This window comes from Juglans microcarpa x Juglans regia, chromosome 7S, assembly GCF_004785595.1.
Source record: "Juglans microcarpa x Juglans regia isolate MS1-56 chromosome 7S, Jm3101_v1.0, whole genome shotgun sequence".
Taxonomy (NCBI): Eukaryota; Viridiplantae; Streptophyta; class Magnoliopsida; order Fagales; family Juglandaceae; genus Juglans; species Juglans microcarpa x Juglans regia.
In genome coordinates, this window is record NC_054607.1 from 21,738,714 (window position 1) to 21,765,761 (window position 27,048).

Genomic DNA, 27,048 nt, shown 5'->3' on the forward strand with positions numbered 1-27,048 from the left:
ATATTACAGCTGTGACAGACTTCTAGGAAGATTCCCTTCAGTCTTGGTTACAAAAACTTTCCTAATTTCACCATAGGGATGTCGGGAGCCTTTAATGAGAGAGATTTTCTGGCAGTGACAGCTTGCTTAAGTCAACTTCTGCCAGAAAGAAAAATAAGACATTTCCTAATTTATTCCTTAGGCCTTTATAAGTCAAAGCTTGCCTAAAATGCTGCAGGAAGTTTGGAAATCTGTCTGACAGATGAGGAAGTTTCCTAATCTGTTTCAAGTCCTATCTCCGGCAATTACACCACTTGATACCTTCCTTATTAAGAAAAGTCTTTGAAGCTTAGGGCTGTCATCATCCCTATGAATATGCACAAAAGCTTGACTTTGTGTGGGTGAAAACATCCCATATATATCTAAGTCAACTAATTATTCTAAACTTCTTGGGTACCAAGCTGGCGCCACGAGCTGTCCAGTGGGCTGGACATCAAGCCCACTATCATAACCCACTTATTACCATGTGAAAAAAAAGCCCAAAGTCCATGCAATTCAAACAATAATAAGCAAATAAAAGTTCAATTATGGAAAATCCTAGCCCAATGGGTTCTAGTTGAAGTCCAACCAAATATATGACCTAGGACTTGGGGGCAACACACGTGTGGTTTTCTTTGTTTGGATGTTTGCATTAGGGAAAGTTCTCACTTTTGGACAATCTAAGGAAGCGGCATGCTTTTAGTAATTGGCTAGTGTTTATATGTGCAAGAAAATTGAGGAAATAGCTGATCACCTATTGCTTCACTGCCAGGTAGCCAACACTTTATGGAGTTCCATTTTTAGAAGGATTTGGCTATAGTAGGTAATGACTTCACGGTAGTGGATCTTTTGGCGTGTTTATAAATATATACTTAACTCATTTTATTTTTTTTAATTAAGTATAATTAATGTGTTTTATTAAAAGTGCGAAGGGGTGTACACAACGAGTATATAATGGAAACACCAAACAAAGAAGAAGAAAAAGAGCAAATGTCTTTGAAATCTAGAAAATTAGGAGATTGGAAATTGTGGTGAGCAGCGGCAGCAGCAGCCATCCTTAGAGTGCTGAAAATAATAGCTTTTAACTCTGGTACCGTCTTTTCTTGGCCTTCAACAGTCTGTGCATAGCGTCAGATTAGGCATGAGGGGATCATCTCCAAACATCTGATTTTTTATGCATTAGACTTTTAATCTGCACATCGCCACTTTATGGAAAATGATTGTGTCCTCTTTGATGTGGTGCATTTGGAGGGAAAGAAATGATCGGAGTTTTCGAAGTTTGTGAAAGAAAAATGGAGGCTCTTAGGGTTTTTTTTCCTTAACTGTCTTTATATTTATCTGAATGCTGCTTCTTCTGTTTCTAGTTTTCAGGAGTTTCTTGCTCCTTTTCCTTTTGTTGTTATGAACTATCTAATTAAGTGACTCCCTCACTATAATATCCCCTTCCTCTCTCTCCACCTTTTCTTGGTATGTGAGTGTGTGCATGCACACATTTATGCTCCCTCTTCCATTTCAGATCCATAAATATCGATTATAATATTGGATAGGACCATCACTACCCGGCTCATCTTTCTTTATGCACTGGTTATTGCTGTTTTATGAGTTATTATTGTTCATGCACTGCTCCAATCAAGAATGTTCCTTTTACGCTATGCACCTTTGACTGTCTAAGTTAATTATCAGATACTTTGCCTGAATAATTTGTTGATATGAGGCATATAAATTCAAGGACTTTTTTTTTTATCTCACATCAAATCTTGGTTCTGTGGCCTAGATCTAATATAATGATTCTTTTTTTTATTGCTGTGTTACTATATGCATATGGGATCTAATGTTTTAAATCACATAGTTGATCACAGCATTTTTACATTTTAATAACCAGCTTATTTTACCTTTTCTTTATGGATTGCATATGATGACAGATGACATTATGTGAGATAATGAGTAGATTGGTTCTTGGTTGGTATTTGCGTTGGATTCCTCTTTCTAATTCTCACTATCGTTCTGGTTTTTGCAGTGGTAGCAATTTGGAATTGATGGAAGGCTCATGGACTGAAATCAATGGAATACTTGCCAAGCATGGTTATAATCGTAGTAGCAATGGTAACGATAGCAGTATCAGCAGAAGCTCTAGTGATAGTGATCACATGATGAACACAGCAGCCGGTGAACTTGAGGGAGATGATGACAATTTAACATGTAGACAGTCTGGTTTATCTTCTAATGATCATTCGGAGAATGGTCCCAAACTGGTATATCATTATCCACAAAGCAATTAGTTTTTTAATATGTATTTATCACCCATGAAAACATTGTATGCTTTATTCGGAATACATTGTATGTCACACTCATATTAGATGTATATAAGATTTTATGCATTTGTATGGTTAATTTATGCATGTGTATCTAAGTGACTTTATCAAGTATATGTGCATGGTTTTTCTTGCAGAAGGGATTGATGTAGTTCTTTAAATTGTTGAAGTAATGGTGGGCTAGTCTCTAATTGCCTATACTAGTGTAAATTATTGTCTGAAAAACAACTGTTTCCAGGGAGAGGCTTCATACACATCATAGGTACATTCATATGTAGCTAATGATTACAGATATGTTGCTTGCTATGAATGAGCAGTTTGTTATTTATTCAAATTGTGAACTCCAAATGCAGGACTGGCTTTTTTGATCGTCAGTTAACTCAAATGGTGCAGCTCTTTGTTAGCTATTCTATTTATTACTTCATTTCCATCATTTGTGATATTGAACCTCAATCTTATGAATCCCATTTTACTTTAAAAATATAGTTTGGTGGATGCAAATGAAATTTTCTTCCAATTTGATTATGCTAGCATCAAAACAGTATTGAGGCAACAAAATATGGTGCTGATGTACCCTTGAGAATGATGTCTCCGTTTGTTTATCAGACTACAGTCTTACTTTTGATACTATTTATTTTTCATGATTATGCTACTTGCCAGGAGTTCTTTTTTAGGGAGTTGAATGTGAATATTACTTCATATCTTAATGTTAAATGTGTGGATTCTGCAAAAGAAGTGAGCTTTGATGCTAATGCAGGGTTCTAAGCGTCCTCGAACTGGGATGACAGATTCATTTGGTCAAGTGGGTACAGAGACAAATGATCTTCTGCAAGAAGCGTACAAGTCTGATTTTGTTTCCATGGAAGTTGACAATTCAGCCATAACAGGAGTTGCAAATGATCAGATTGGATCCCATTGGGATTATGACGATGACGACATATGTATGGTCATGGATATCCAAACTCTTCTCTCTGAGTTTGGAGATTTTGGGGACTTCTTCGAAAATGATGCTTTGCCTTTTGGAGAGGTATTTTCTTATCCTCTTCAGCAATATCAATTTTTGCAAAAGTGATCAAAGTGGATAACATGCTGTCATGCGAATAAAGGGAGCTTCTCATCCGTTATGTTGTTTTGAGGAAAAATTTATGTAAACACAATTTTAGGATACATGATATTTTTGTCAATTAAATAGAATAATGGTCTTTTCTGAATCAAATGTTGGGAGTTTTTTCCTCAGATATTCCCTCTCTCTTCTGAATGTGCTACTTCTTGTTATGATTTTCTTTGTATGTCTGAAAGTTTTTGCCTTGTTAGGACGCAAGGATTGCTTTTGTGTTGCAGTTCTTGTCTGATCTATGTTCGATAATTCTAATATTGTGAGGATTGATGGATGATGGGAAGTCATTATCGTATTTATTGGTTGGAGGCTTTTTTCAAATAAGTAAAAGATGGTAATAAATTTAAGATAGGGGCACAGGAATTTTGTCTATAAATTTAATAGCTCAGTTTTTAATTAAATCAAGTTCTAGGACTTTTTTTAAGATTATTCCCTATATCCTCTACTACAATAAGGGTAGGCTTGGCAACCTTTAGGTCTCGTTTGGTTACACAGATGAGAAGAGATTAGATAAGATGAAAGTTAAAAGTTAAATAAGATATTGTTAGAATATAATTTTTTAATATTATTTTTGTTTTAGAATTTGAAAAAGTTGAATTGTTTATTGTATTTTGTGTGAGAGTTTGGGAAAATTGTAATGATTAGATGAGATGAAATTGTTTGTGCAACCAAACGAGGCCTTATTCAGCTGTCTTAAGACAAAAGAAGAGGAGGGGAGTATCAAGGAGGAAGGTGGTTTTGGGGGGAGGGGAAGAGAGCAATTTATTGTCGCTAGTGTAATCCTAAATTTTTAGAGAAACAACATATAATGTCATTTCTTATTGTAGCATGATAAAAAGGCAGCATTAAACTTTATGGAGAGGATAAAGCATACTAAATTTTCTTACTCCTTTTTTTTCTTTCTTTCTGGAGACCTACCTATATATCCCAATAATATGTAAATTTGTTTCTCTTTGAAGCGATAACAAATTCAAATTCCATATAATAAACATTCTAGATTTTTTTTTTGATTAGTAAACAAATTTTATTGATCAAAGAATAGGCAGAGCCATATATAGAAATCTAAACAAAAAACAAGAGCACGCCTCTTAGATTTGTCCAACTGGCCAGCATTTCCACCACTGTCTCCAGCATAACCTAAGACAAGTCTAATCTCCTGAACACCTTATTCCGTAATACTCGAGCTATATCACAATGTAGTAGAAGATGCTTTATAGACTCTCCCCCTTCTCTACACATGCAACACTAATATGCAATGATTACCCTTTGTTTCCTCAAGTTGTCAGTTGTGAGAATCTTCCCCAACGAGGCTGTCCACACAAAAAAAGCTACTTTGGGAGGCACCTTATGTCTCCAAAGCCTTCTTCACGGAAACTGAGTTTTGAGTTCTTGTGTGAGAGCCTTATAAAAAGAGCGAACTGAGAATACCCCTTTACCATGGGGTATCCACCACATTAAGTCTTCTTGCTGAATGCTCGGTTTTATGGAGTACAAAAAGCTGTAAAAATCTTCAAAGCTGCTCATTTCTTAGTCTTGTGCCGCTCTACTAAAGGTGATGTTCCAACGGATCTGCCCCCTGATATCTCCATGACTTCTGCCATTGAGACATCTTTAGCACTAGTAGTATTAAACAGTGAAGGGAATATCTCTTGTAGAGTGCTATTACCACACCAAATATCTCTCCAGAATTTAATCCTGGAGCCCTCACCCAAATGAAGAGAACATGTAGTATGTGTGTATGAAAGATTAGATCCAGAGAGAGTGAAGAGAATAGGATTGGTGAAAAGAATGATCACTTTATGCTTGGAAAGTCTCCATTCTTTTTAAATTTAAGAGTTTTGCTCATTTTCTTCTTCTAGATAGTTAAGTGTATTCTTTTGTATACTTCCTTTGTACTTAGTTTGTGCCCCCTCTACGCTTTTAATAAAATGTTAGTATTAATTATAAAAATTTTTAGTGAGGTGTCTAAATATGAAAAACTTTTTGTGATGCAACCCTTTGAGGAAATATAAAGGTCTGATAACTTTTCTATGATAGACCATTTGGAGGAGCAATGCTCCTTGGAGAGTTGGCTTTTGTTGTTTTGATAGCTACAATAAAGGATGTTATGTTGATATAAAGCCTTGGTGTCTTAGTTGTTGGGAGTTTCTGGAGGCTATATGCCGAGGAATGTCAGTTTCCTCAAGGCAACCCAAGATTGGGAAATTGGTGTATTCTATAACTTCTTTAATTTGTTATATTCTATGGAACTTTCATTTCACTCTGAAAAAGGTAGGGGTTGTGGAGATGAAAGATTTTCAGCCTATTAGTTTGGTAAATGGAGTGTATAAAATCATTTCAAAGGTGCTGGCCAACCGCTTGAGCAGGGTGATGGAGAGGATTATTGTGAAATTTCAAAATGCTTTTGTAAGGGCGAGACAAATTCTAGACTCTGTTTTAATTGTAAATGAATGTTTGGAGAGTAGAATTAAAATGGGGGAAGCTGGAATGTTAATTAAATTAGACATGGAGAAGGCTTATGACCATGTTAGTTAGGAGTTCCTTTTCTATTTGCTTATGAGATATGGTTTTGGAGAAAAATGGTGTTTGTGGATTAAGCACTGTGTTACGTTGTCGAGATTTTCAATTTTGGTGAATGGTTCTCTGGTTGGATTCTTTAACAGCTCGCGTGGCTTGAGACAAGGAGATCCCATTTCTCCCTTCCTTTTTGTTATGATTTTTTTTTTTTGATAAGTAAGGTAAATTTTATTGATATGAATGAAATAGGCAAAGCCGGTGTACACAAGAAGTATGCAAGAGAACACCTAAATACATTCTAGGATCCATAAATTAAAACCAGAAAGTCGTGAACATTGTTTCCATTAAACACAATAGCTGAAAACCAAAGCAGTAAAGTGTGTAAAAAAAAGTTCTGAAGCTCCGCCGTTGTACGTTCCCTATCTTCAAAGCACCGTGCATTTCTTTCCAACCAAGTACACCACATAATGCACAACGGAATCATCTTCCACGCCCCCGCCACTTGGGGACAGCCTTGAATCCCTATCCAACAAGCGAGTAAGTCCACTACCCTTAATGGCATTACCCAAGCTACACTAACTCTTTTAAATATCTCATCCCATAGCACTCTTGTCACCTCACAATGCAATAATATATGATTCACTGATTCGCCATGCTTTTTGAACAAATAGCACCAATCCATCACAATCCCCCTCTTCCTCAAATTATCTATGGTCAAAATATGCCCAAGAGAAGCAGTCCATATGAAAAAAGCTACTTTGGAAGGCATGCGAGACCTCCAAATACTCTTCAACAGGAAAAGAAAATTACCTTTTGGTGCCAATAATTTGTAATATGACCCCACTGTAAACTTCTTGCTACCGTTGGGCCTCCACTGCATCCTGTCCCCCTGTGCCGTTATACCTCCCATGAAGTATATCAAGCTGAAGAATTCTGAAACAGTATTCAATTCCCAATCATGACTATTCCTATTAAAGAGGACATTCCACTGGTGAGAACCATGAGAAAATTCAATCAGATCCGCCACAGAAGTATCCCTGTTAACTGCAATGCGAGGGTTCCAGAATTAGGTTTTGGCATGATATTTGGTCTGGTGATAGCGCTCTTGATAGGATGCTTTGAGTAGAATGATTGAGAAGGCGGTGGGTGATAACTTTTTGTTAGGTTTTGTGGTGGGTGATGAGTCCAGGATTTGTTTAAAAGTCTCTCATTTATTATTTGCTGATGATACTCTGATATTTAGTTAGCTCAATACTGATCATCTTCGTGCTTTAAGAGCATTACTGCTGTGTTTTGAAGCTGTCTCGGGGTTAAGAGTTAATTTATCCAAATCTGAAATTGTTCCTGTGGGTTCCATTCAGAATATTTTAGACTCGGCCAATATATTGGGTTGCAGGATTTCTTTGCTTCCTATGAGATATCTTGGTCTTCCTCTGGGGGCTTCGCATAAATCAGTTACTATTTGGGATCGGGTGATTGAGAAAATTGAAAAGAGATTAGCTAGTTGGAAAATGCATTACTTGTCTAAAGGGGGGAAGATTAACATAGATAAAAAGTACTTTGTCAAATGTTCCTACTTATTTTCCATCTCTTTTCCCATTGCTGGCAAAGGTAGAAAGAAGAATTGAAAGTTTATATTGGAATTTTTTGTGGGGTGGTAAAGGAGAAGAAAAAAGGTTTCATTTGGTTAGTTGGAACAAGGCTTGTCAATGGATTTATTGTGGTGGTTTGGGGATAAAAATAAATTGAGGTTGTTTAATAGAGCACTACTTGGGAAATGACTTTGGAGATATCATATGGAGAGAAATGCCTTGAGGAAAAACGTTGTTGATGTAAAATATGGAAGCTTGTGGTGTGTATGTGTGTTTAGGGGGGAGGAGGGGGGGGGGGGGGGGGGCGCGGATGGGGTGAGTTTGTGGAAGTTCATTTGAAAAGGTTGGGGGGAATTCTCTAATCATATTAAATTGAAGGTGGGAGATGGGAAGAGGATTCTTTTTTGGCTTGATATTTGGTGTGGGGATTCTACACTTAAGTCGGATTTTCCCTCTCTTTTTAAGATTGCAAGTGATCAAAATGTAGCTATGGAACATTCTTTCTCATGTATTGATAATAATATTCAATGGAATGTTGACTTTCTTAGGGATGCCAATGATTGGGAAGTGGATGATAGTATGCTGTGGGTTCATGCAGGAAATTCCAAGTTCTCCGTTTCTTCTTTTTATAGTATTTTAACCTGTCACAGGAGCTGTGAGTTTCCTTGGAAAAATATTTGGAGAGTGAAGGTACCTACCAAGGTGGCTTTTTTTGTGGTATCTCTTAGCAAAGTTTTGACAACTGATAATCTTAGGAGGAGAGGTATGTGCATAGCTGATTGGTGTGTCATGTGCAAGAAGGATGGAGAATCTGTTAATCATCTTTTTCTTCACTGCGAAGTGGCCGTGTCTTTGTGGAATGAGGTTTTTAATCGAACAGGTTTACTTTGAGTGATGCCTAAGGATGTGGTGGATCTACTTGCATGTTGGTATGGATTAAAGGGAAGTAAGAATGCTGCTGATATATGGAAGATGATTCTTTCTTGTCTAATGTGGTGTATTTGGCTCGGAAGGAATGAGAGATGCTTTGAAGACAAAGTACGTTCGATGGGAGAACTTAGGAATTTTTTCTTTAGTACTTTGTGTTTGTGGGCTAAAACTCTTGTAATGGATGATGTTAACTTCCTGAATTTGTATTAACTTTTCTTTTGTTTTTAGAGAGATGTAGGTATTTCCTTTGTTTGGCTTGAAAGGAATGAGAGATGCTTTGAAGACAAAGAACGTTCAGTGGGAGAACTTAGGGATTTTTTCTTAAAGTAATTTGTGTTTGTGGGCTAAAACTCTTGTAATGGATGATGTTAACTTCCTGAATTTGTATTAGCTTTTCTTTTGTTTTGAGAGAATACCTTTGTATATGTCCTGTGTACTTGAGTTTTGCCTATTCTTGGGGATGAAGTTTCTTATTAATTATAAAAAAAAAGAAAAAAGAAAAAAAAAAAAAAAGAAAAAAGAAAAACTTAGGGATGGAAGAAGTGATGAGATGTTTTGGATCCCTTCAAAAAAGGGAATCCACTCTTTGTATGAGGTCATCACTAGTAAGCACCATAATCCTTTTCCTTGGAGTAAAGCACCTCTTAAGGCCGCTTTTTTCTTTTGGACAGCGTCTTTAGGGAAAAGTTCTGACCATGGATAACCTATGAAAAGATGGATCATAGTAATTGATTGGTGTTGCATGTGTAGAAGTTGAGAGACGGGATCATTTGCTTCTTTATTGTGAGGTGGCTAGCATGGATTATGCATGGGAGGTTGGTTGATCTCCCTGCCAGCTGGGAAGGTCTGTACGACATCCCACAAATTGTTGCATTATGGAAGATGGTCCCCATGTGTCTAGTGTGCTGCATTTGGAGGGAAATGAATGATTGGAACTTTGAAGTCAAGGAACGCAAATTGGATGAACTTAGACATTTCTTCTTTAATACACCAATGTCATGGGCAATTGCTATAGATTTCAACGGACTCAACTTTTCGTGTATCTATTACTAATTCTTGGCTAGGTGTTTTCCCTTGTATACGCCATGGAGCCATGCCTACATTCATTTTTTTTAAATAAAAGTTCTTTTACCTATATAAAAAAAAGATTTGTATCATGTGTGCAAGTGGAATGGGGAATTTGACGATCATCTTTTACTCCATTGTGAGGTAATTAGCTCATTATGGCAAGCTGTTTTTGGTCTTTGTGGGCTAGTATAATAATGTCTAGATAGGTGGTTGATCTTAGCATGTTGGAAATGGTGTGTGCAAAGAAAAATATTCAGTCCAATACTAGTTGCCTCAGAAGGCTTAAAAAATTTGCTTTTTGGAATAATGTCATTTCCTAGTCATAAGTTTTAAATAATTTCAATCATATGCTTTCATAAGTTTCTTCCTTCTCTCTCTGTCTCTGTCTCTCTCTCTCCTAAAGATAAAGTGTACTTTTTATGTTGTTAGAACTGTTTTTCCTCTACAAGGCAGGTGGTTACATGGTAGAGGCTGACCGTTATATTTTTTTATTAGTTTTATATCTATATTTCATCAGTTGAGTTGCAAATACAAAAGCTAGATATTAAACCATGATTATTCCGCCCTCAAGTAATTATGGTTCCCTTTGCACCCCCACTACCCCACCCCTCTATTTTGTTTTAAAATGCTTTTCAGGTGATATGATGAACAATCCATTGAATCTCATATGATGTTCTGTTGTTTTGTGAAGCCCCCAGGAACTGCAGAATCACAGACACTAATATTTTCTACACCAGATTATGGAGATGTAGGTACAAGTCCTGTTGGGATGATGGATGTTTCTGATCAGATGCTACTGCCTGGAGGTTTTCCATCCTTTGAGAGTTTTGATCCACCTGTTCCAGTAGCCCAGGAGGAGTATCTCGGCAATACTCAAGAAGTCACAAAAAACAGCATGTTGTCAGGTCTAGGGAGCCACACTCCAGCATCTTCTACAGGCGAGTTTAATCATATAATAAAAGCTGAAGCACTGATGAGGTTTGCTTCTGAATATGGAGCCGTGGAGACCCCTACAAGTGAGTTTTCCTCATCAATTTGTAGAAGCCCATATTTTCCGAAATCTATAAAAGAGGAGAGTTCCAATTCAAGCTCAAGCAAGTACATATATGGTGCAACACCACCCTTTTCTCCTTACTTTAATGGATCAGATGAGAAGACTAGCATGCCCATGAACTCAATACCCTTTCTCGGAAGGAATGATGCGGATGCTGTTATCTACTCAAAAAATAATTACACTCATGTCGAGAGTGCAAAAGAGCCATATGAAAAAAGATTACTTGCAGTTAATAGTTTCCCTATGTCTGATGGGGTGACGCCATCTCTCTTTCCTAATCTAAACTCGACAAATGCTGTTAAATCTTCCCTGAGGAAAGTAGCCGAAGGCACCCTTGAACTGGCACCTTTTCTTCAGTCTATGAAGACTTTGCTTGCAACTGACGTTGAATGCCTTATGTTCCAGGCCTCCATGTGCAGGATAAGGCACACGCTATTATCTTCCAGTAGGCCTATGCCTATTGGTTTGAGTAGGCTAACTAGAAGTACTGGTTTTAATCAGCTGCCTGGTGACCAAGGTACTATGACAGACAATACATCTGGCAAGTATGAGGCAAGAAAGAAAGAATCTATGCCACTTAGAATAGCTGGTGATATTGATGTAGCTCTTGATGGGTGCCTCAATGCACCTATTGGTGTTTTGCGCTCTGTTGGAGTTCCTAAAGTCCCGAAGTCCTCAAATTCTCCAAATATGGAAGTTAGCCCATCCTTGCCTTGTAATTCTTTCAATAAGGAAGGTGTCCTTTCTTTTGGGCAAATGCAACCACTTCAGGAGCTTCTTGATGGAATGGCATTACTTGTCCAACAAGCTACTTCCTTTGTTGATCTGACCTTAGATGGGGATTGTGGCGATGGTCCTTATGGTTGGCTTGCTTTACAAGAGCAGTGGAAGCAGGGATTTTGTTGTGGACCTTCTATGGTTCATGCTGGTTGTGGGGGGACTCTGGCTTCTTGTCATGCCCTTGACATTGCTGGTGTGGAGTTAGTGGATCCACCTTCTGCTGATGTAAGCTTTCATTATTTTGCTGAAATATATATCTTATTGTTAGATAGGTAAACCATCTATTTCTTTGGTTTTGCATCATACACTTACATAGTGTTTGTGCTGTGTTCCTGCTTATCTCAGTTATGTGTCAATGTCAAATCACAAGTACTATCTTCTGAAGGAATCATGCTAGACAGAAGAATGTGGGAAATGGATTTTCTTATGAAAATGATCTTATGACAATGAATTCACTGGAGCTGGGCTTGACCATATACTGATGTACAAATCATAAATCACAAGTTTGTTGCGTATAATGCATCTAAAGAATGGATAAATGATCCTCTCTCTATTAATAGAGTTTTTCAGTTCAATTTAAGCATTTTACCCATTGAAGTGCTATTTTTTGTTTTAAAAAATCAACTTGCTTATTATAGTTGCACTAAATTCCATGCTAATGTCCTTGAATGATACACATTTTATTTGGCTATTGCATGTATTCCAATTTTTTTGTGCATGGACAAATACTTTGAGCAGCACAGGGTCTAAAAGCTTCATAGTGGGATATCTTTTAAAATTTTAGGTAATATAATAGAAACTGTTTCCTTTTTTATATTTGTTCCTTGGGAAAGCAACGTACTGCATGGACAATACAGATTGTAATGCTCTGTAGCAAAACAGTCTGGTTCGACTTTTACTTTGTCAATTGAGCAATCTATTCGGAGTTATCTTTGTGGTTGTGGATAAATCAGCCTAAGGGTGTGAGACTGTTATGTACTAGTGGATTCATCATGTAATGATCCTTATAAAAAGGATATATTGTTATTCAGGTTCTTGCTTTATCTGTGATTAATTTGTTGCAGTCTGACGTTAAGAGAGTCTTAAAATCTGCATTTGGTATTTTGGATGGGCCATTGTCCGTCAATGATTGGTGCAAAGGCCGCAATCATTCAGTTGATGCTGGAAGTGCCGGTGATGGATTCTCTGCCAAGTCTTCCATAAATGAATGCACAGATTCGTCGAGTACTGTGATGCTATCTGCAGCCGAACCAATGGATCCGTCCCACTATTCTGCTAGTCGATCATCTTGCCTAAAAGGTATAATTATCCTTGTGTAGACATATGGCATGATTGACTTTTCAGTGATAAACATTTTGACCATAGATGCAGTCTCTAGCGCAACAGGTGGAGCTACAGTAGATGGCACATGCCAGAGGATCTCTAACCAAGAAATCCGTACTTCAGAGCCATGCGCCTGGTTAAGACCAACACTTTTTGCTCTTCCGTTGCCTGCTATACTTGTCGGGTATGATACCTTGTTAAAATTTTTTTAAATTGACATCTAAAATATCTAATTACCTCTTCATAATATTTTGTTAAGATTGGGAAAGCCTAGTTCCAATGGGTATGCATATTACATATATTTGTAATTTGATTTCAACTTCTGAACCATGTGTGAAAAGGAGATATTCATAACAATCAGAGGCTTATTACATCTTGTTGAGGACAGAAAGAAAATATTCACATTTTAATAAAACTATGAAATTTTCTCATTTTGTTAGGTGTTATTGTTGCCATTTATCAGAGATTTGAGTGTAACGATCAAAATCAACTTATTCTAACTTTTCAAAACGTTAAATCACATATGTGCTGTAGTCCCTTATTTGCTGAAAGGTTTGTGACCTAATTATATTGGGTGCACGGGAAGGGACATCCTATAAAAAAATAAGAATGAGGCCAAAAGGGAAAAAAAGGATTGCCATGAAATGTCTTTTCTCTACTTACTGTTGGACCTTAGGCCTACTTTGAGGCTTCAATAAGCCTGCAGATCACCCACAGAGCTATCAACAATATATGTTATTATACCAGTTATATTGAAAATTTTATATTATATTAAGTAGATTTTTTTTTTTTCTTTTGATAAGTAAAAATTTATTAATATCAATCGGCGTAGCCAAGTACACTAGATGTATATAAGAGAAAACACCTAGCTAGGAAGCAAAAATAGATACAAGGAAATAATGAACATTAAGCCTGATAGGGAAATGATCCGAAGAAAGCCCAAGAGGGAGGAATTAGAACCTATCCAATCTAGACAAGCCCGATTGGATGACCATGGGAATTGTTGGTGTATATATGAGTGTATGAATAGTTTGTATGAATAGTATGTCCCACATCGTTTAAGTGAAGACATTGTAGTGGTTTGGCCTTTTATATAAAGGCCACCTTAGGCCACGTTGTAACTTGCACAATGACAAATAGAATGCAATTCTAACATGGTATCAGAGCCACGTCATTGTGCCACGTGGGCATGCCATGTCAGCAGCCACGTTAGTAGATTGCGATATTAGCAGACTACCAAATCAGAGCAGTTCTCTGAACTTTATTCATCCATGTGGGCATGCCATGTCAGCAGGTACATTTGTAGATTGCCATGTTAGCAGTCTACCAAATCAGAGTAGTGCTCTGATCTTTATTCTTCCACGTGGGCATGCCTTTCCATGTCGTCTTGCCAAGTCAGTAGTCTTCCACGACGTCCTGCCACGTCAGTAGTCTTCCATGACGTCCTGCCAAGTCAGCAGCCTTCCACAACGTCCTGCCAAGTCAGCAATCTTCCATGTCGTCCTGCCACGTCAGCAGTCTTCCCACGATGTCCTGCCAAGTCAGCAGTTGTCCACATCAAAACTGTTGACCTTTGACTTTGACCTACGGCTTAGTTTCGTTATTTGGTTGACAACCTCAAGTTGGTTTCTCATCCACCTTGAGTTTGAGGGGTCTGTTAGTGTATATGTGAGTGTGTGAATAGTTTGTATGAATGGTATGTCCCACATGGTTTAAGTGAGGACATTGTAGTGGTTTGGCCTCCTATATAAAGGCCACCTTAGGCCACATTGTACCTTGCACAATGATGAATAGAATGCAATTCTAACATTAATGATCCTCCAATCTCCTGCTTGTGACAAAGGCACGCCTCCCCCAATCTCTCACTTGGGAACCGGATAATGCTGAAGCCACTGCCAATGCACCAAGGCATGTCCCTGGCCCATAATCTCCGGCAAAGGCCTACCCGAAATCATCTACCACTTTTTTAAAAAAGAAAGCCACTGTAAATTCCCCAAAACACTCCTCAACTCTCTCCACCAACCTTGTATCCCACATAACTAAGGACTTGTTTGGATAGAGAAACGATCTCATCTCATCATTACGACTTTCCCAAATTTCCATACAAAATATAATAAACAATTCAACTTTTTCAAATCCCAAAACAATAATAATATTAAAAAATAAGATTCTAATAATATTTTATTCAACTCATCTAAAACCATCTCATCTCATCTCACTATCTAAACGAGCCCTAATACTCCACCTGAAGCTCACCTAGAAGCTAAATAGGATCATCCTACGTATTGGAAACTCCACAAACTGTGAACGATCCTACGAGAAATATATTCCATTTTTGTTTGCTGAAGACACTCAATATCAACTTTCCATGAATGGAGCAAGTTTTTAATTTGGAGATGCTTATTAAAATCGTTTAGTGCCCGGACATTCCAAGTTAAAATCTTGGGCTTCATAATACAATTGGGTCTGCCCTCCCTCTAGTCCTCCCTCGCTTAGCATTGTAGTTGATTTCCCAAGTAAGACGCTTTAACTTTGTGCTCTTCTTAGATCTTGATTTTGTTCCAAGTAAGTGGCCTGTCTCAATTGTGGTGAGTAGTGCTGTGAATTGGTCCTCAAATCCTCCGCATAATCCCCACACTGTTGTATCTTAACCTTTCACAAAACCCAGTCCGATGATGAACCAGCTATATTGTTGATTGGTGGAGAAGATATCAAGGGGAAAACATCTTCCCTCAACTCATCTCCAACCTGTACACCAGATATGAAGTTGCTTTTCTAATGGAAAAAGAAAACAAAGAGAGATTCGGATAAGCAATAAACTTAAAATAGTTTTCAAGACAAGTGTTAAGACATTAATTGGTAATTACAGAAACTAGTTTCTTTAAAAGAGCTCCGTAATATGGCCCACCATCCTGTCCAAATGCCTTTTGACGACTGAATTCAGGACATCTTCTGTAAAACAAAATTTACTCTACTTATTTCACAGGGAAGATCTTGATTACGGACAATCTGCGGAAGAGAGGATGTGTAGTGATGGATTGGTGTTGCATGTGTAAAAAGAATGGAGAATTTGTGGACCGTCTCTTACTACATTGTGAAGTAACAAGGGTGTTGTGGGATGAGATCTTCTAAAGGGTTGATGTTACATGGGTTACGCCTTTGAGGGTGGTGGATTTGTTGGGTTGTTGGAGGAAGGTGCAAGGCTGTCAGCAAGTGGTAGTAGTGTGGAAGATGATCCCGTTGTGCATCATGTGGTGTATTTGGACGGAAAGGAATGCACGTTGTTTTGAAGATAAGGAATGCTCAATAATTGAGCTGAAGAATTTCTTTCTCGACACCTTAATGCTTTGGTTTTTAGCTATTGTATTAAACGGGGACAATGTCCATGATTTCTTGTCTTTAATTTATAGTACTTAGAATGTTTTTAGGTGTTCTTCTGTATTCTTCCTGTGTACATGGCCTATGCCTATTTCATTCATATCAATAATATTATTTCTTACTTATCAAAAAAAAAAAAAAAAGGTTACATGGTGTTCTTTACAGCAATTACAAGGTAGGAAACTAAAAAGGTTTTGGAAGATATTTGCCCAGATTAGCAATTTTCAAAACTTTTCTCCACAGTGAGAAGAAACAAAGTGGCTGAAAGAATATTTCCCGGATGGTTCAGTCATCTTTTTGCTTAAGGTGTTAGTGGATGATTTGGGTCTCTTGGGATGCTTCAAATAATGAGGTTTTGCTTTGTGGTATATTGTTTATGGTGATGGTAGACTAACATAGGCCGTTTCTCATAGATTAAGTTGACTGTTCATCATATGCGGAGAGTCACAAATTATGATTTTTGTTATAGTTACCAGGATGATTGGCTTAAGACGTCTGCAAGCACCCTGAAACTCTGGGAGAAGGCTCCTCTTAAACCATATTCTTTACAGAAACCTGTAAGTCCAATACCAATTCCAGTTGCAACACATATTGGTGATGCTGCCGGTTTTCATACTCTGCACTTTTGTAATTTTCCTTTTGAAGAACTTTTATAAATTGCTTTCCTATATCAATGATTCTGCAACTTTGTTCATTAACTGTTGCAGGTTACTTATAATGTTATATGTCCAGACATTGATCCATTAACTTCTGCTGCTGCTGATTTTTTCCAACAACTAGGAACTGGTGAGTGCGTGGTGTTTTTATGCTTCAAGTCCAGATGAACTGGTTCTTTAACTTGTGCATGCAAAGGCATTTAAGAGTTTTGCTGAAAATAGGTTTTTATTATACCTCAGTTGCGACAAGCTAAATGGTATTGGATTGTTGCTGCGTGTAATAAGTTGATTAAATAAAACTTATTTTTGATCAAATGAAGAAAAAAGAAGATAATGTCTACCCTGTGTTTTCAATGCTACCTATATTGAAAGCAGCATTATCCTTGATTAATGTAATGATAGGAGTAGCTCTTAGACAAAAGGCCTTGTTATCTACACTATCTGGAATCTGGGTTACATTAAAATGTAATGCGTTTCTGGACTTTTAGTTCCTTCATGAAATATATGCTTTACTATATGTTATTTATACGTACCAGATGTTCATCCTTCATTCGGAATACATGTATATTTTTCGTCTTACTGATGTCATTTTCGTATGTCTCTTAAAAGAGAAGACTAATGGATTACTTCTGCATTTTCTCTACATATTTTATGTTTGTTACAGTCTATGAGACATGTAAACTGGGTAGTCATTCACCACAAAGTTTGGGGGACCAAATGGAAATAGATTCTGCAAAATGGTCATCTTCTGGTTTTGTTCTACTTGATTGTCCTCAATCAATGAGGATAGAAAGCAGTAACGCATCTCTTATGGGCTCAATAAGCAATTATTTTCTCTCTCTTTCCAATGATTGGGACTTGACGAGCTACCTTAAGTCCCTTTCAAAGGCACTAAAAGGCTTGAAACTTAGTCCATACTCGTCCACAAACCCAAGAGATGGAAGCTGTGGTCCTTGTATGGTAAGTGGCAATTACTATTTTTCATCATTTTGTAGATTGAAACATTTTTATTTTCTTCTTATTTTTCCTCTCTCTGGCAGCTGGAGTATAGGTTCCAATGATGTATTAGGTTGCTATCTTAAACATTTTTCTCACCATATTTGGTGGAATCAAGGATTCATCGAATTGCACTATCGCAGTTACTAGGTCTTCAATGTAATCTGCCAAGTATTATTGATGGTGAAGAACATATTTAGTAAAATATTTGCCTTATATTATACAAATTTTCAGTAATCTGGAGCATCATTCTGCTTTTAATAGTTCATAATACATTTGGCCGGAAGATGAAGTTCCACTGTCTGACCTGATTGAAGTTGATCAGTTCATATTCGATGAGGTTCTGTTTGATCTACTTCTCACTTTTCTGAAAGACGTATTGCATTGTTGGCATTTTCTGAACCCCAAGAATGATCTTGGATGCATTCTGGGCTCTCTTAAGTGAGGGAATTGGTCAAGATGGATTCTTTAATTGCTTGCATGTGATGCTCCTCAGGCATGTTAAGTGATTCTGGGGTTAGGGGTGGAAAGGATGGTTCTGGCTTTGATTATTTCCAACAGGCAATAGCTTGCCACCTATATATATATATATATATGTTAAATTTTATTATTTGCCTTATCCATGCTGCTGAGTGCTAGTTTATCATGCCCAAACAGATGTGAGGGTACCTAACTTACCCGTGCTTTCTATCCAGGTAATATATGTGGTGTGCCCCTTCCCTGACCCAACTGCAGTTCTACAAACCGTCGTTGAGTCTTCTGTTGCTGTTGGATCGGTGATTCTCCAATCAGATAGGGAGAGATCTATATTGCACAGTCAGGTTGGAAAGGCTTTAAGCTGCTCAGAAGCCGTGGATGAAGCAACTATATCAAACGTTTTAGTACTTTCAGGCTTTAGTATTCCTCAATTGGTACTGCAGATTGTGACAGTTGATGCCATTTTTAGAGTTACAAGTCCATCATATGATGAGCTTGTCATTCTTAAGGAGACTGCCTTCACTGTTTATAACAAGGCTCGTCGAATTTTGCGAGGATCCTCTAATGATATGGTCCAGTTGTCATCATTATCTAGTAGGTCTCCTTCAGTCCTGACACAAATGTCTTCTCCTATTTCAGGGATGTTGAAGGACTGTGTAGGTCCTCAAATTTCTGTGCATTCCCTTTCCAGAGAGGGTGACATTGAAGCTAACCTGAGGACTAGTGCTTGGGATAATTCTTGGCAGACAACAAGGACTGAAGGATTAAGTTGTGAGTCAGTTAGAACAGGGTATTTTCAAGGTGAAATTCACTACATGTTTGAACCTCTTTTTATTCTCGCTGAACCTGGTTCTATAGAACATGGGATTTCACCTGCAATTTCTGGTAATATGGTGTCAGAACCTGCAAAGCCATTGTCTGATGATAGCAGTGGAGGCTTTATGCAGGGTTTAAGTTCAGCAGGAAGTGCAGACGCTGGATCATGCTCCCAACTTGATGGATCTGAAAGTATTGGCTCTGGGTTTAGCCAACAAAAGACCCCTCCAAGTCTACATTGTTGTTATGGGTGGACAGAGGATTGGCGTTGGCTAGTATGCATCTGGACCGATTCAAGGGGAGAATTGCTTGACAACCATGTATTCCCCTTTGGTGGAATCAGCAGTAGGCAGGACACTAAGGGTTTGCAATGCCTTTTCGTTCAAGTTCTGCAGCAAGGCTGTCAGATACTTCAGGCATGCTCTTCTCCTGACATTGGTGTTGCCAAGCCTAGAGATTTTGTGATTGTGCGCATTGGGAGTTTCTTTGAACTCGAATACCTAGGTATATGAGTTTCTTCCACAATGTTATCTAGTATTGTGAAAATTACTGTTGATTGCATTGTTGTTGATTTGTTCCATTTGCTCTGCTTTGTAGTCAAATAGTAAGTTGTAGCTGGCTTGCAGCTGTGCATTGTTCAATGGACCATTAATATTGTAGCTTTTGTTTTTAAAAATAATGAAACTGCCTCCCTCAAGATTCTTCTCATTGACAAAGTCTGGCAGGAGAAGATAAGTTTACGCATTTTGAAGTAATGCTTGACAATTTTACCATGAGAAGAAGAACCCACATATCATGTAGCAATTTTTTTCTCATATATCGTGTTCTTCATTATTATTGATTTTTCAGACGTTGTTAATTAAATCTATGAAGTCTGTATGTTAAAAGCATTCAGCAGGGTTTTAAATTGTACTTTACCTTTCTTTATATATCCATTTCTCAAATTAGAATTGATATTTTTTTATTTTCACGGGCATTTGGATCGTAAACAGAGTGGCAAAAAGCCATTAATTCAATTGGAGGTTCTGAGGTGAAAAAATGGCCCCTGCAACTTCGACAATCTGTGCACAATGGAATTCCTGCAAGCAGTGATAGTACTTCCTTAGAGCAACAGGAGTTGAGTTTGATTCAAGAGACCCTACATTATGCTAAAGCTTCTGGCTTTATAAAAGGTGATTTAGGAAAACCCGCTGCAAGAAAGAAGCTTATGTGTGGGCAGACACTGGTTGACTGCTCAAGGGGCTTGCTTCAGTGGGTGCAGAGCATTAGTTTTGTTGCCATTTCAGTCGACCATTCTTTAAATCTAGTTTCTCAAGAAGATTCATCATCTCCTGGTAAGCAGGCACGCTCTCTTTACCCTCCATTCCTTGTCCCCTTATATGCGTTCGTGTCACATAAAGTAAGATAATATGCACCATTCATTTCGTCCACTGAAAACTTGGATCTTGGGCATATACATAACAATTTTCTCTGCTTACCACTTTGAGAATCTTATTGATATGTTCTCTGCCCATGATGCTGACTGTATTGTTGTCTTTCTGTTTCTTTACATGGCTAACTATTGTAAAGGCTATAAATTATAAAAAATAAGCCAAATCCGTATCCATAGGTATGTGAGCCATGTGTGGAACATGCATTGATCGGGGAAGTATGTGTCCTTGCAATTTTTTTTAAATCTGATTCTATTTTGAAAATAACATTTTTTTTGTCCTTTTTTGATCGATCTTATCTTAGAAGACATGGAATTGGTCATGATGACCTTTTGGCATTTATGGGAAATAAGAAGTTACTTGGAAAAACAATTGATGACCTTTTTTATTTCTTCTTTTGTTCAATCAAGTGATCAACTCAAGACCTTCTGGTATCCTGGAAAAGAGGCTGCTTTTGTAAAGTTGGTAGAGATTTTGAAAATTCCAGGGAAACATGTTATAGTAAGGAGATGGGTTTGTAGAGGTCATTCAATTCCAGGGAAACATGTTATAGTAAGGAGATGGGTTTGTAGAGGTCATTCGAATAGTAGAACATGAGAAAACCAGGAAAAACCATCAGCTACTTGTGTTCGAAGCCTGTCTATGTTTGAGAACCACACACCCCCCCCCCCCCCCCCCCCCCCCCGGAAAAAGAAGAAGAGGAAAAACCCAAAAGAACTTCCACCTTCCGGGCAAAGAGGGAAGCAAACTTTTTCAGCTCTATAAGAGGTGGTTGGTGACGTCTTTTTTCTTTTCCCTCTTCTTTATTGGTAAATTATTTGAACATCTCACAGATTTGAACTCATGATCCTTTACACAACCTCTGTTAATATTGGCGATTAGAGGTGTCATTTAGCCCAAGGGACTTTAGTGTCTGGGAATAATGTTAACAACAGTTAAATGTATTTATATGGAAACTTGCTCAGTTGTATTGTACACTATAAAAAATGGTAGGCGGAATTATGTGATAACTGGTTCAGATAAATTGTTAGATTTTGGCCACTTAAATAGGGTTCACAGCATGACATGCAGTTGAGTGTGGCATACAAATTTTTTATTGTAGTATTGACAGTAAACATTGTGCATGAGGTACTCAAGGTGGCGGTGGTATGGGGCCGTCAGGCTATCATGAAGGGTTCAAGCCTGTACAGTCCCTTGGTTCTACATTTGCTTCATACATTCTGATCCCATCACCCAGCATGCACTTTCTCCCTGCAACACCTCTACAGCTCCCAGCGTGTCTCACTACAGAATCACCTCCCCTGGCCCATCTCCTGCACAGCAAGGGCCCTGCAATTCCACTTTCCACTGGTTTTGTAGTTTCAAATGCAGTGCCTTCCATGAGGAAAGACTATAGAAGCAACTTGAAAGAAGAATGGCCTTCAGTTCTTTGTATCAGCCTTATTGATTATTACGGAGGCACTAACATTATCCAAGACATGTTTGTTGGAGGTGTTAATAAACAGGACGGTAGGAGTTTAAGCTCTGAGGCTAAAGATTTCGAAATTGAGACCCATTTAGTTCTCGAGTCTGTTGCTGCAGAGCTTCATGCACTATCTTGGATGACTGTTAGTCCAGCATACTTAGAGCGACGGACTGCACTGCCGATCCATTGTGACATGGTTTTAAGACTGAGAAGGCTACTTCAGTTTGCTGATAAAGAGCTCTCTCAGCAGCCAAATAAGTTGCATCTGTAAGTTAAAACATTATCACAGTAAGAAAAGACTTTTTAGGCTTATTTTTAGTGGAGACTTTTATAGAGAGATGAATTCAAAATGAGCGTTTAATCGGCTGGGCTATAGTGCGTCTGGTGTTTTATTCCAATGCACAAGATTATAGCATGTAATCTGTGTATGTTATTTTTGCCCACTGATCCCGGCGTCACAAAAATTCTAAGGTGATTAGAGACATTTCAGTTTGTGGCTATTTTTAAGCTGAAAAGTTTGAAGATAGGTAACGCTAGAGTCCAATTTTAAGACGCTCTTCTAACTCTTCATGAATGGTTTGTGCGGCTCCAATGAATTGAAGTTGTTGATTTGTCGGTGCCTTCTATTACGTGCCATTGGTTCTAATTTCCTTTTCATCATTCTTAATCTCATATTGACCGCATGAGGAGAAAATTAAGAGTAACAATTAATAGCACGTCCATGTTTCCACTTGGGGCATCGGGAGAAAATGATCGAATGTACTTCCCTTGAGCACGAGGACATTTTGTTTTAAGTTTAAATGGGAAGGAATTGTACTACAATCTACATGGTATGCACGTATTTAGCGTTCCTTTCTTGGAGCGCTTGCAATGATCTAGACTACCTCTGAGCACCGCTCCAGCAAGAGTTCCAAACACTGGAAGACTGCCGGTGAAGTTCGGCGTGGAGTTAAAGAACAACAACGTTGCACGCGATATGGTTGAACGGGCTGCATCTGCCAATAATGCACTTTACCATTCAACCCAACTGTACTTAATTTTGATTACAAAACCAAGATGAAAATGGAATGCATGTCAATAGTGATGAGATCACTCTTAAGCTCTAAGAAAAGATACGAATCTCTTCTATGAAAGAAAGAGAGAACGATAAATTATTCAAATGAACGAAGTAACATGGTTGGCACTAATTGCAGGGCCCCATTCCCTTGAAAGCCTTTAGCGTGGAGACAAAGCCAATCGCAATCAAACCACCCTTGCTGGTGATTATGTATGTTGTGTCTATGAGAATAAGACCCCCATGTGCAAAGCATATGATATGAATCATGATCTGCCTTTTTCATTTTTTTTTTCTCTAAAGATCTTTCTTATATCCTCCCTCCTCCTAGTTTACATATTTTTAGACCACAACAAAGCGAATTAGAAGGGGAGGGAAGTATCTCTTCTTTGTTCTATGCATGCGGACACTGGGAAAGCAAATAAAAAGAAGAAGAAAACAAATTAAGCCCAAAGTCCTGAAATTAAGGCAAATAAGTGAAACTTTTGAGATGTTAAACAAAAGAGGGTTTAGTTGTCTCCATATGGTCCCCAACTTTATTGGACCCCAGAAAGCATGTGCTGTGTCTGGTTCACAACATTACTGGTTTTGGCCTCCTTTCCAGTTCAATAAATTACCTTAATTGCCTTGTAATTTTATAAGACCTTTCTCTAACAAGCTACATCTATTGTGTTCATGTCATAATGGTGTTTTGCCCACTCTCTTAAGGCCCCGTTTGGATACGATCGAGGAGTAACTCAACCATATAACTCCCTTCCAAATAATATAATATAGACTATAGTAGGAGGATATCGCAGAGATAGTTATAAGCTCAATGCTATGTAATTCCCAACATTTCGACTATAGTATACAATTTACCGTTTTCAACCTTTATAAAAGATTCAGAAAGCAAATGGTGTATTTATCATCATCCTCATCATTATCATCATGTTCATTATTGTGCCCTTCATTTTTTTATTTTGATCACTTCCTAATCAATAGAATAATAAAGAAAGGGAAAAGTTGGAGAGTTACTCGTGGCGCATTTGGGAACAGAAAGAGCTTTCACTGAATGACATTGGGAGCTTTCTTTCTTACAATAGAACAATCAGAAGTCGCTGAATCATTCTACAAAGAATATTTTCCCTTGTGGTTATGATTCATGCCCTTTTTGAATCTTCATATCCAACGAAATGGCTGCTTTTAAAGTATACTAAAACTCAAAAGTTAGTCTTATAATGCTTGGTATTGGGTTGGAATCCCTCTAAGTTGAATTGATTTGGTTTCATATACTTCAGGCGGAGGAAACCAAGACAGATATATGTACATCTCAACAACTGGCCAGCAAAATGTCTCTCTCATTTTCCAATCAATCCCCCGAGTTAAGATTGTGAGACAAAATGAATGTATATTTGGATTACGTTTTGATGATTATTTGGATTTGGGCACTTAAACAGAGTAATTCAGCAACAGACTACATATAAAATGCATATGATAATATTTACTTCACAAATGTAATGTACAGAAATGTATAGAATTTATTACAGCAAATGGATTACAAATACAATGGGGAAAAATTACATGAAAGAGACCAAAATCCACCTTCCACCACCGGTCATGACATACCCCTCCCCATCATCTCATCATTACCCTAAATCTGACCATATAAAAGAAAAAAAATTACACAATTAAATTAAATTTATATTACAATACCATAAAAAACACATCAATCACAACCAAACAAATCCAACCATGGGATGAACATAATCAACAATAATTAAATTAACCTGGACAAATCAAAAACCCAACCAATTTCCCCTCACTCTTTCATAGTCACGAAAAAGCACATTACTTGTCAAATTTACAGAAAGAAGGAGACGGCGAGGGAGAAAATGGTTTGAAAGATAAATAAACCATTATGCTGCCAATCTACGTGCGTCAATGGATTGACCACAAAAGCTCAGAATAACAAACCAAAAGCCAGAGCTGCAAGAGAGGCAAAGAAAGTTGGCATAAAGATGACAGCTTCAGATGTTGGGCTAGGCGCTGGAGCCTCAGCTGCAGCAGCTTTTTGAACAGAAGAGATGGCCATCAACACCACCAACATTATCACGAATAGCTTAAACCTCATAGCCTCCATTTCTCCAAATGCTCGGTGAAAGGAGCGCTACAATTCCTTCCTTGCAGATGGGTTCCCTTTTGGCAACAGAGGAATGGTAGAGTTGCAATGTAAGCCAATGGCAGTGGGTTGTGGATATTTATTAACCACAGAGAGAGAGAGAGAGAGAGAGAGAGAGAGAATGTGAACGTTGTGGTGACACAACACAGCACAGAGGTGGCTTTACCATTGTTGTCATACAGCTGTCAAAACATGACTTTATGGGTCCCCGCCTTTTGCTGTCTTGTTAGTTGTTATTAGTATTTTTTCCATGTTACTGAGTCGGATTTGTGGGTTGTCCGGTCCCTACCTTATTATTTTTCAAATCAACAACTGTATTAAATTGAAAATAAAAGAAGAGTGCGCCCATGTTTAACCACTAAAACATCTAATTCTTCATTAAAAAAAAAAAAAAAAAAAATCTATTTCCTTTTAAACCAGAATGAGGTAGTGTATCTATATGATTGAATGACGATAAAAAAAAAGAAGAAAACATTTGTTTGTGATATGTTTGTTGAACACGGAACCCCTTTGCTGGCATGAAGTGTAAAGTCAAGAAACCTTGAGTTGCATTTCGTTCAAAATTCAAATGAAAGGGAAATGGCAGCTGTTTGAGACTTCTTGTGTTGTGAATGGTTAGAGACGGATACCTAATTTTTGGCAGAACGAAGTTGGTGCATAGTCGACATCCAGTTGGATTTAGAACACGCACAAATCTTCGAACCTTTCCTTTGGTTCATGAAGTTTAGAAGTCCATGACAATGATACATTCAAGAGATTATGATATCTGAATTCTGAAATGATGTCACTGAAGGTCTAAATTACATATTATGGATCTTTGGAAACATGAGCAAAAGTACGTGAGAAAGGAAGACAACCTCTTAATCAGTTGGTTTGTGTTTCTTTTTGTTTTCCTCAATAATTGCAAAATCCAAATATTGCATATATGACAGAGTGATCAGTTTAGGTGGAATAAGATGATGACATCCACCAATATTTTTTTAACGCAAAAAGTAATCAGTAAGTTCAAAGAGCAAGATATACGCTTTATGACAACGATTCAATGAAGTAGGTATTTTTTAGTTCATGGTTACATCTAACTAAAGAAATAATATTTTATCTAAAATCTGTCATGGCATGCATAAGGGTGACATAAGTGTGTGTGTATATATATATATGTAATGTTATTCATCTTCTATTTTCTCATCATCTCATGATGTGACATTAGATGATTGAAAATTATTTATTATGTTTCACTTATGAATCTATCATGTAATGCCACATCATGGAATGATGAGAGGATGATGAAAAAGTTTTCTCAACAGAAATTAATCTCAGCCATGACTTCAGCATCTGGGATAAGTTCATATATGGGCAAGTTGTAAAAAAATGGCTCACTTCCAAATAAAAAATCAGAGTCATTTCTCAAAAACACATTTGACCCCTCTATGAATCCATATAGTCCTTATCTTCAGGAATTGTGTACACTGCTTTCTAGACCTTAATTGACCATTGGGAAACTTCGAAATTCTTGATTGTACTACAGGCTTTCAAACTAGGAAGGCTGGGTGACACAAGACGAATCCTTCATTAAACATGCCAACATTTTAAATGATGCAAAAAAAAAAAAAAAATCCTTTTAGGTTTTTTTTTTCTTTTTTATGAGACTTTTTCTATTTTACTTTCTTTGTGATAAGGGATTTTCTTTTCGGTTTTTGAGTTTTACTTATCTTGCTGGGCCATGTGGAGATTAGGTCACCCAACAGAAAAATTATATTGTGTTCACCAGCTATTAGCGTAGTCTAATTCAAATGAGTTTTTCTTTTTTTGAGAAGATAAATAGTACTCCTAATTTTATTAATTGCTCTCACTTTTAACGGAAGAATAGTACAATAGAAAGTTTGGGGTCACAAAAATCCTAAAACCAA

The 27,048-nt window shown here is 37.6% G+C and overlaps 2 protein-coding genes across 5 annotated transcripts; one reads left to right on the forward strand and one right to left on the reverse strand.

Moving 5' to 3' along the window:
- Positions 1–958: 958 nt before the first annotated feature.
- Positions 959–22,426, forward strand: LOC121241115 (mediator of RNA polymerase II transcription subunit 13-like). 4 transcript variants are annotated; one of them, XM_041138737.1, is made up of 12 exons: positions 959–1,108; positions 2,036–2,270; positions 3,088–3,357; positions 10,246–11,613; positions 12,453–12,687; positions 12,733–12,895; positions 16,559–16,646; positions 16,797–16,875; positions 17,410–17,705; positions 18,437–19,538; positions 20,027–20,368; positions 21,590–22,426. In XM_041138737.1, the coding sequence occupies exons 2-12, from the start codon at positions 2,055–2,057 to the stop codon at positions 22,198–22,200; spliced, it is 4,770 nt and encodes a 1,589-aa protein (XP_040994671.1). In that variant the 5' UTR covers positions 959–1,108; positions 2,036–2,054; the 3' UTR covers positions 22,201–22,426. The 4 variants fall into 4 exon arrangements, with proteins under 4 accessions (XP_040994671.1, XP_040994668.1, XP_040994669.1 ...); XM_041138734.1 differs by lacking the exon at positions 959–1,108 and having other exon boundaries at positions 1,944–2,270; XM_041138735.1 differs by lacking the exon at positions 959–1,108 and having other exon boundaries at positions 1,944–2,270; positions 12,754–12,895.
- Positions 22,427–24,482: 2,056 nt separating this feature from the next.
- Positions 24,483–25,220, reverse strand: LOC121241523 (arabinogalactan protein 13-like). Its single transcript, XM_041139316.1, has one exon. It carries the CDS (start codon positions 25,100–25,102, stop codon positions 24,923–24,925), a length of 180 nt encoding a protein of 59 aa, XP_040995250.1. The 5' UTR covers positions 25,103–25,220; the 3' UTR covers positions 24,483–24,922.
- Positions 25,221–27,048: the final 1,828 nt, after the last annotated feature.

Coding starts and splice junctions, on each gene's coding strand:
- LOC121241523 (XM_041139316.1), bottom strand. CDS start 25,102: ATGGAGGCTATGAGGTTTAAGCTATTCGTGATAATGTTGGTGGTGTTG.
- LOC121241115 (XM_041138734.1), top strand. CDS start 1,959: ATGAGTAGATTGGTTCTTGGTTGGTATTTGCGTTGGATTCCTCTTTCT. Junction 3,358..10,245: donor ATGCTTTGCCTTTTGGAGAG/GTATTTTCTTAT, acceptor TGTTTTGTGAAG/CCCCCAGGAACTGCAGAATC. Junction 17,706..18,436: donor GAAGCTGTGGTCCTTGTATG/GTAAGTGGCAAT, acceptor CTTTCTATCCAG/GTAATATATGTGGTGTGCCC.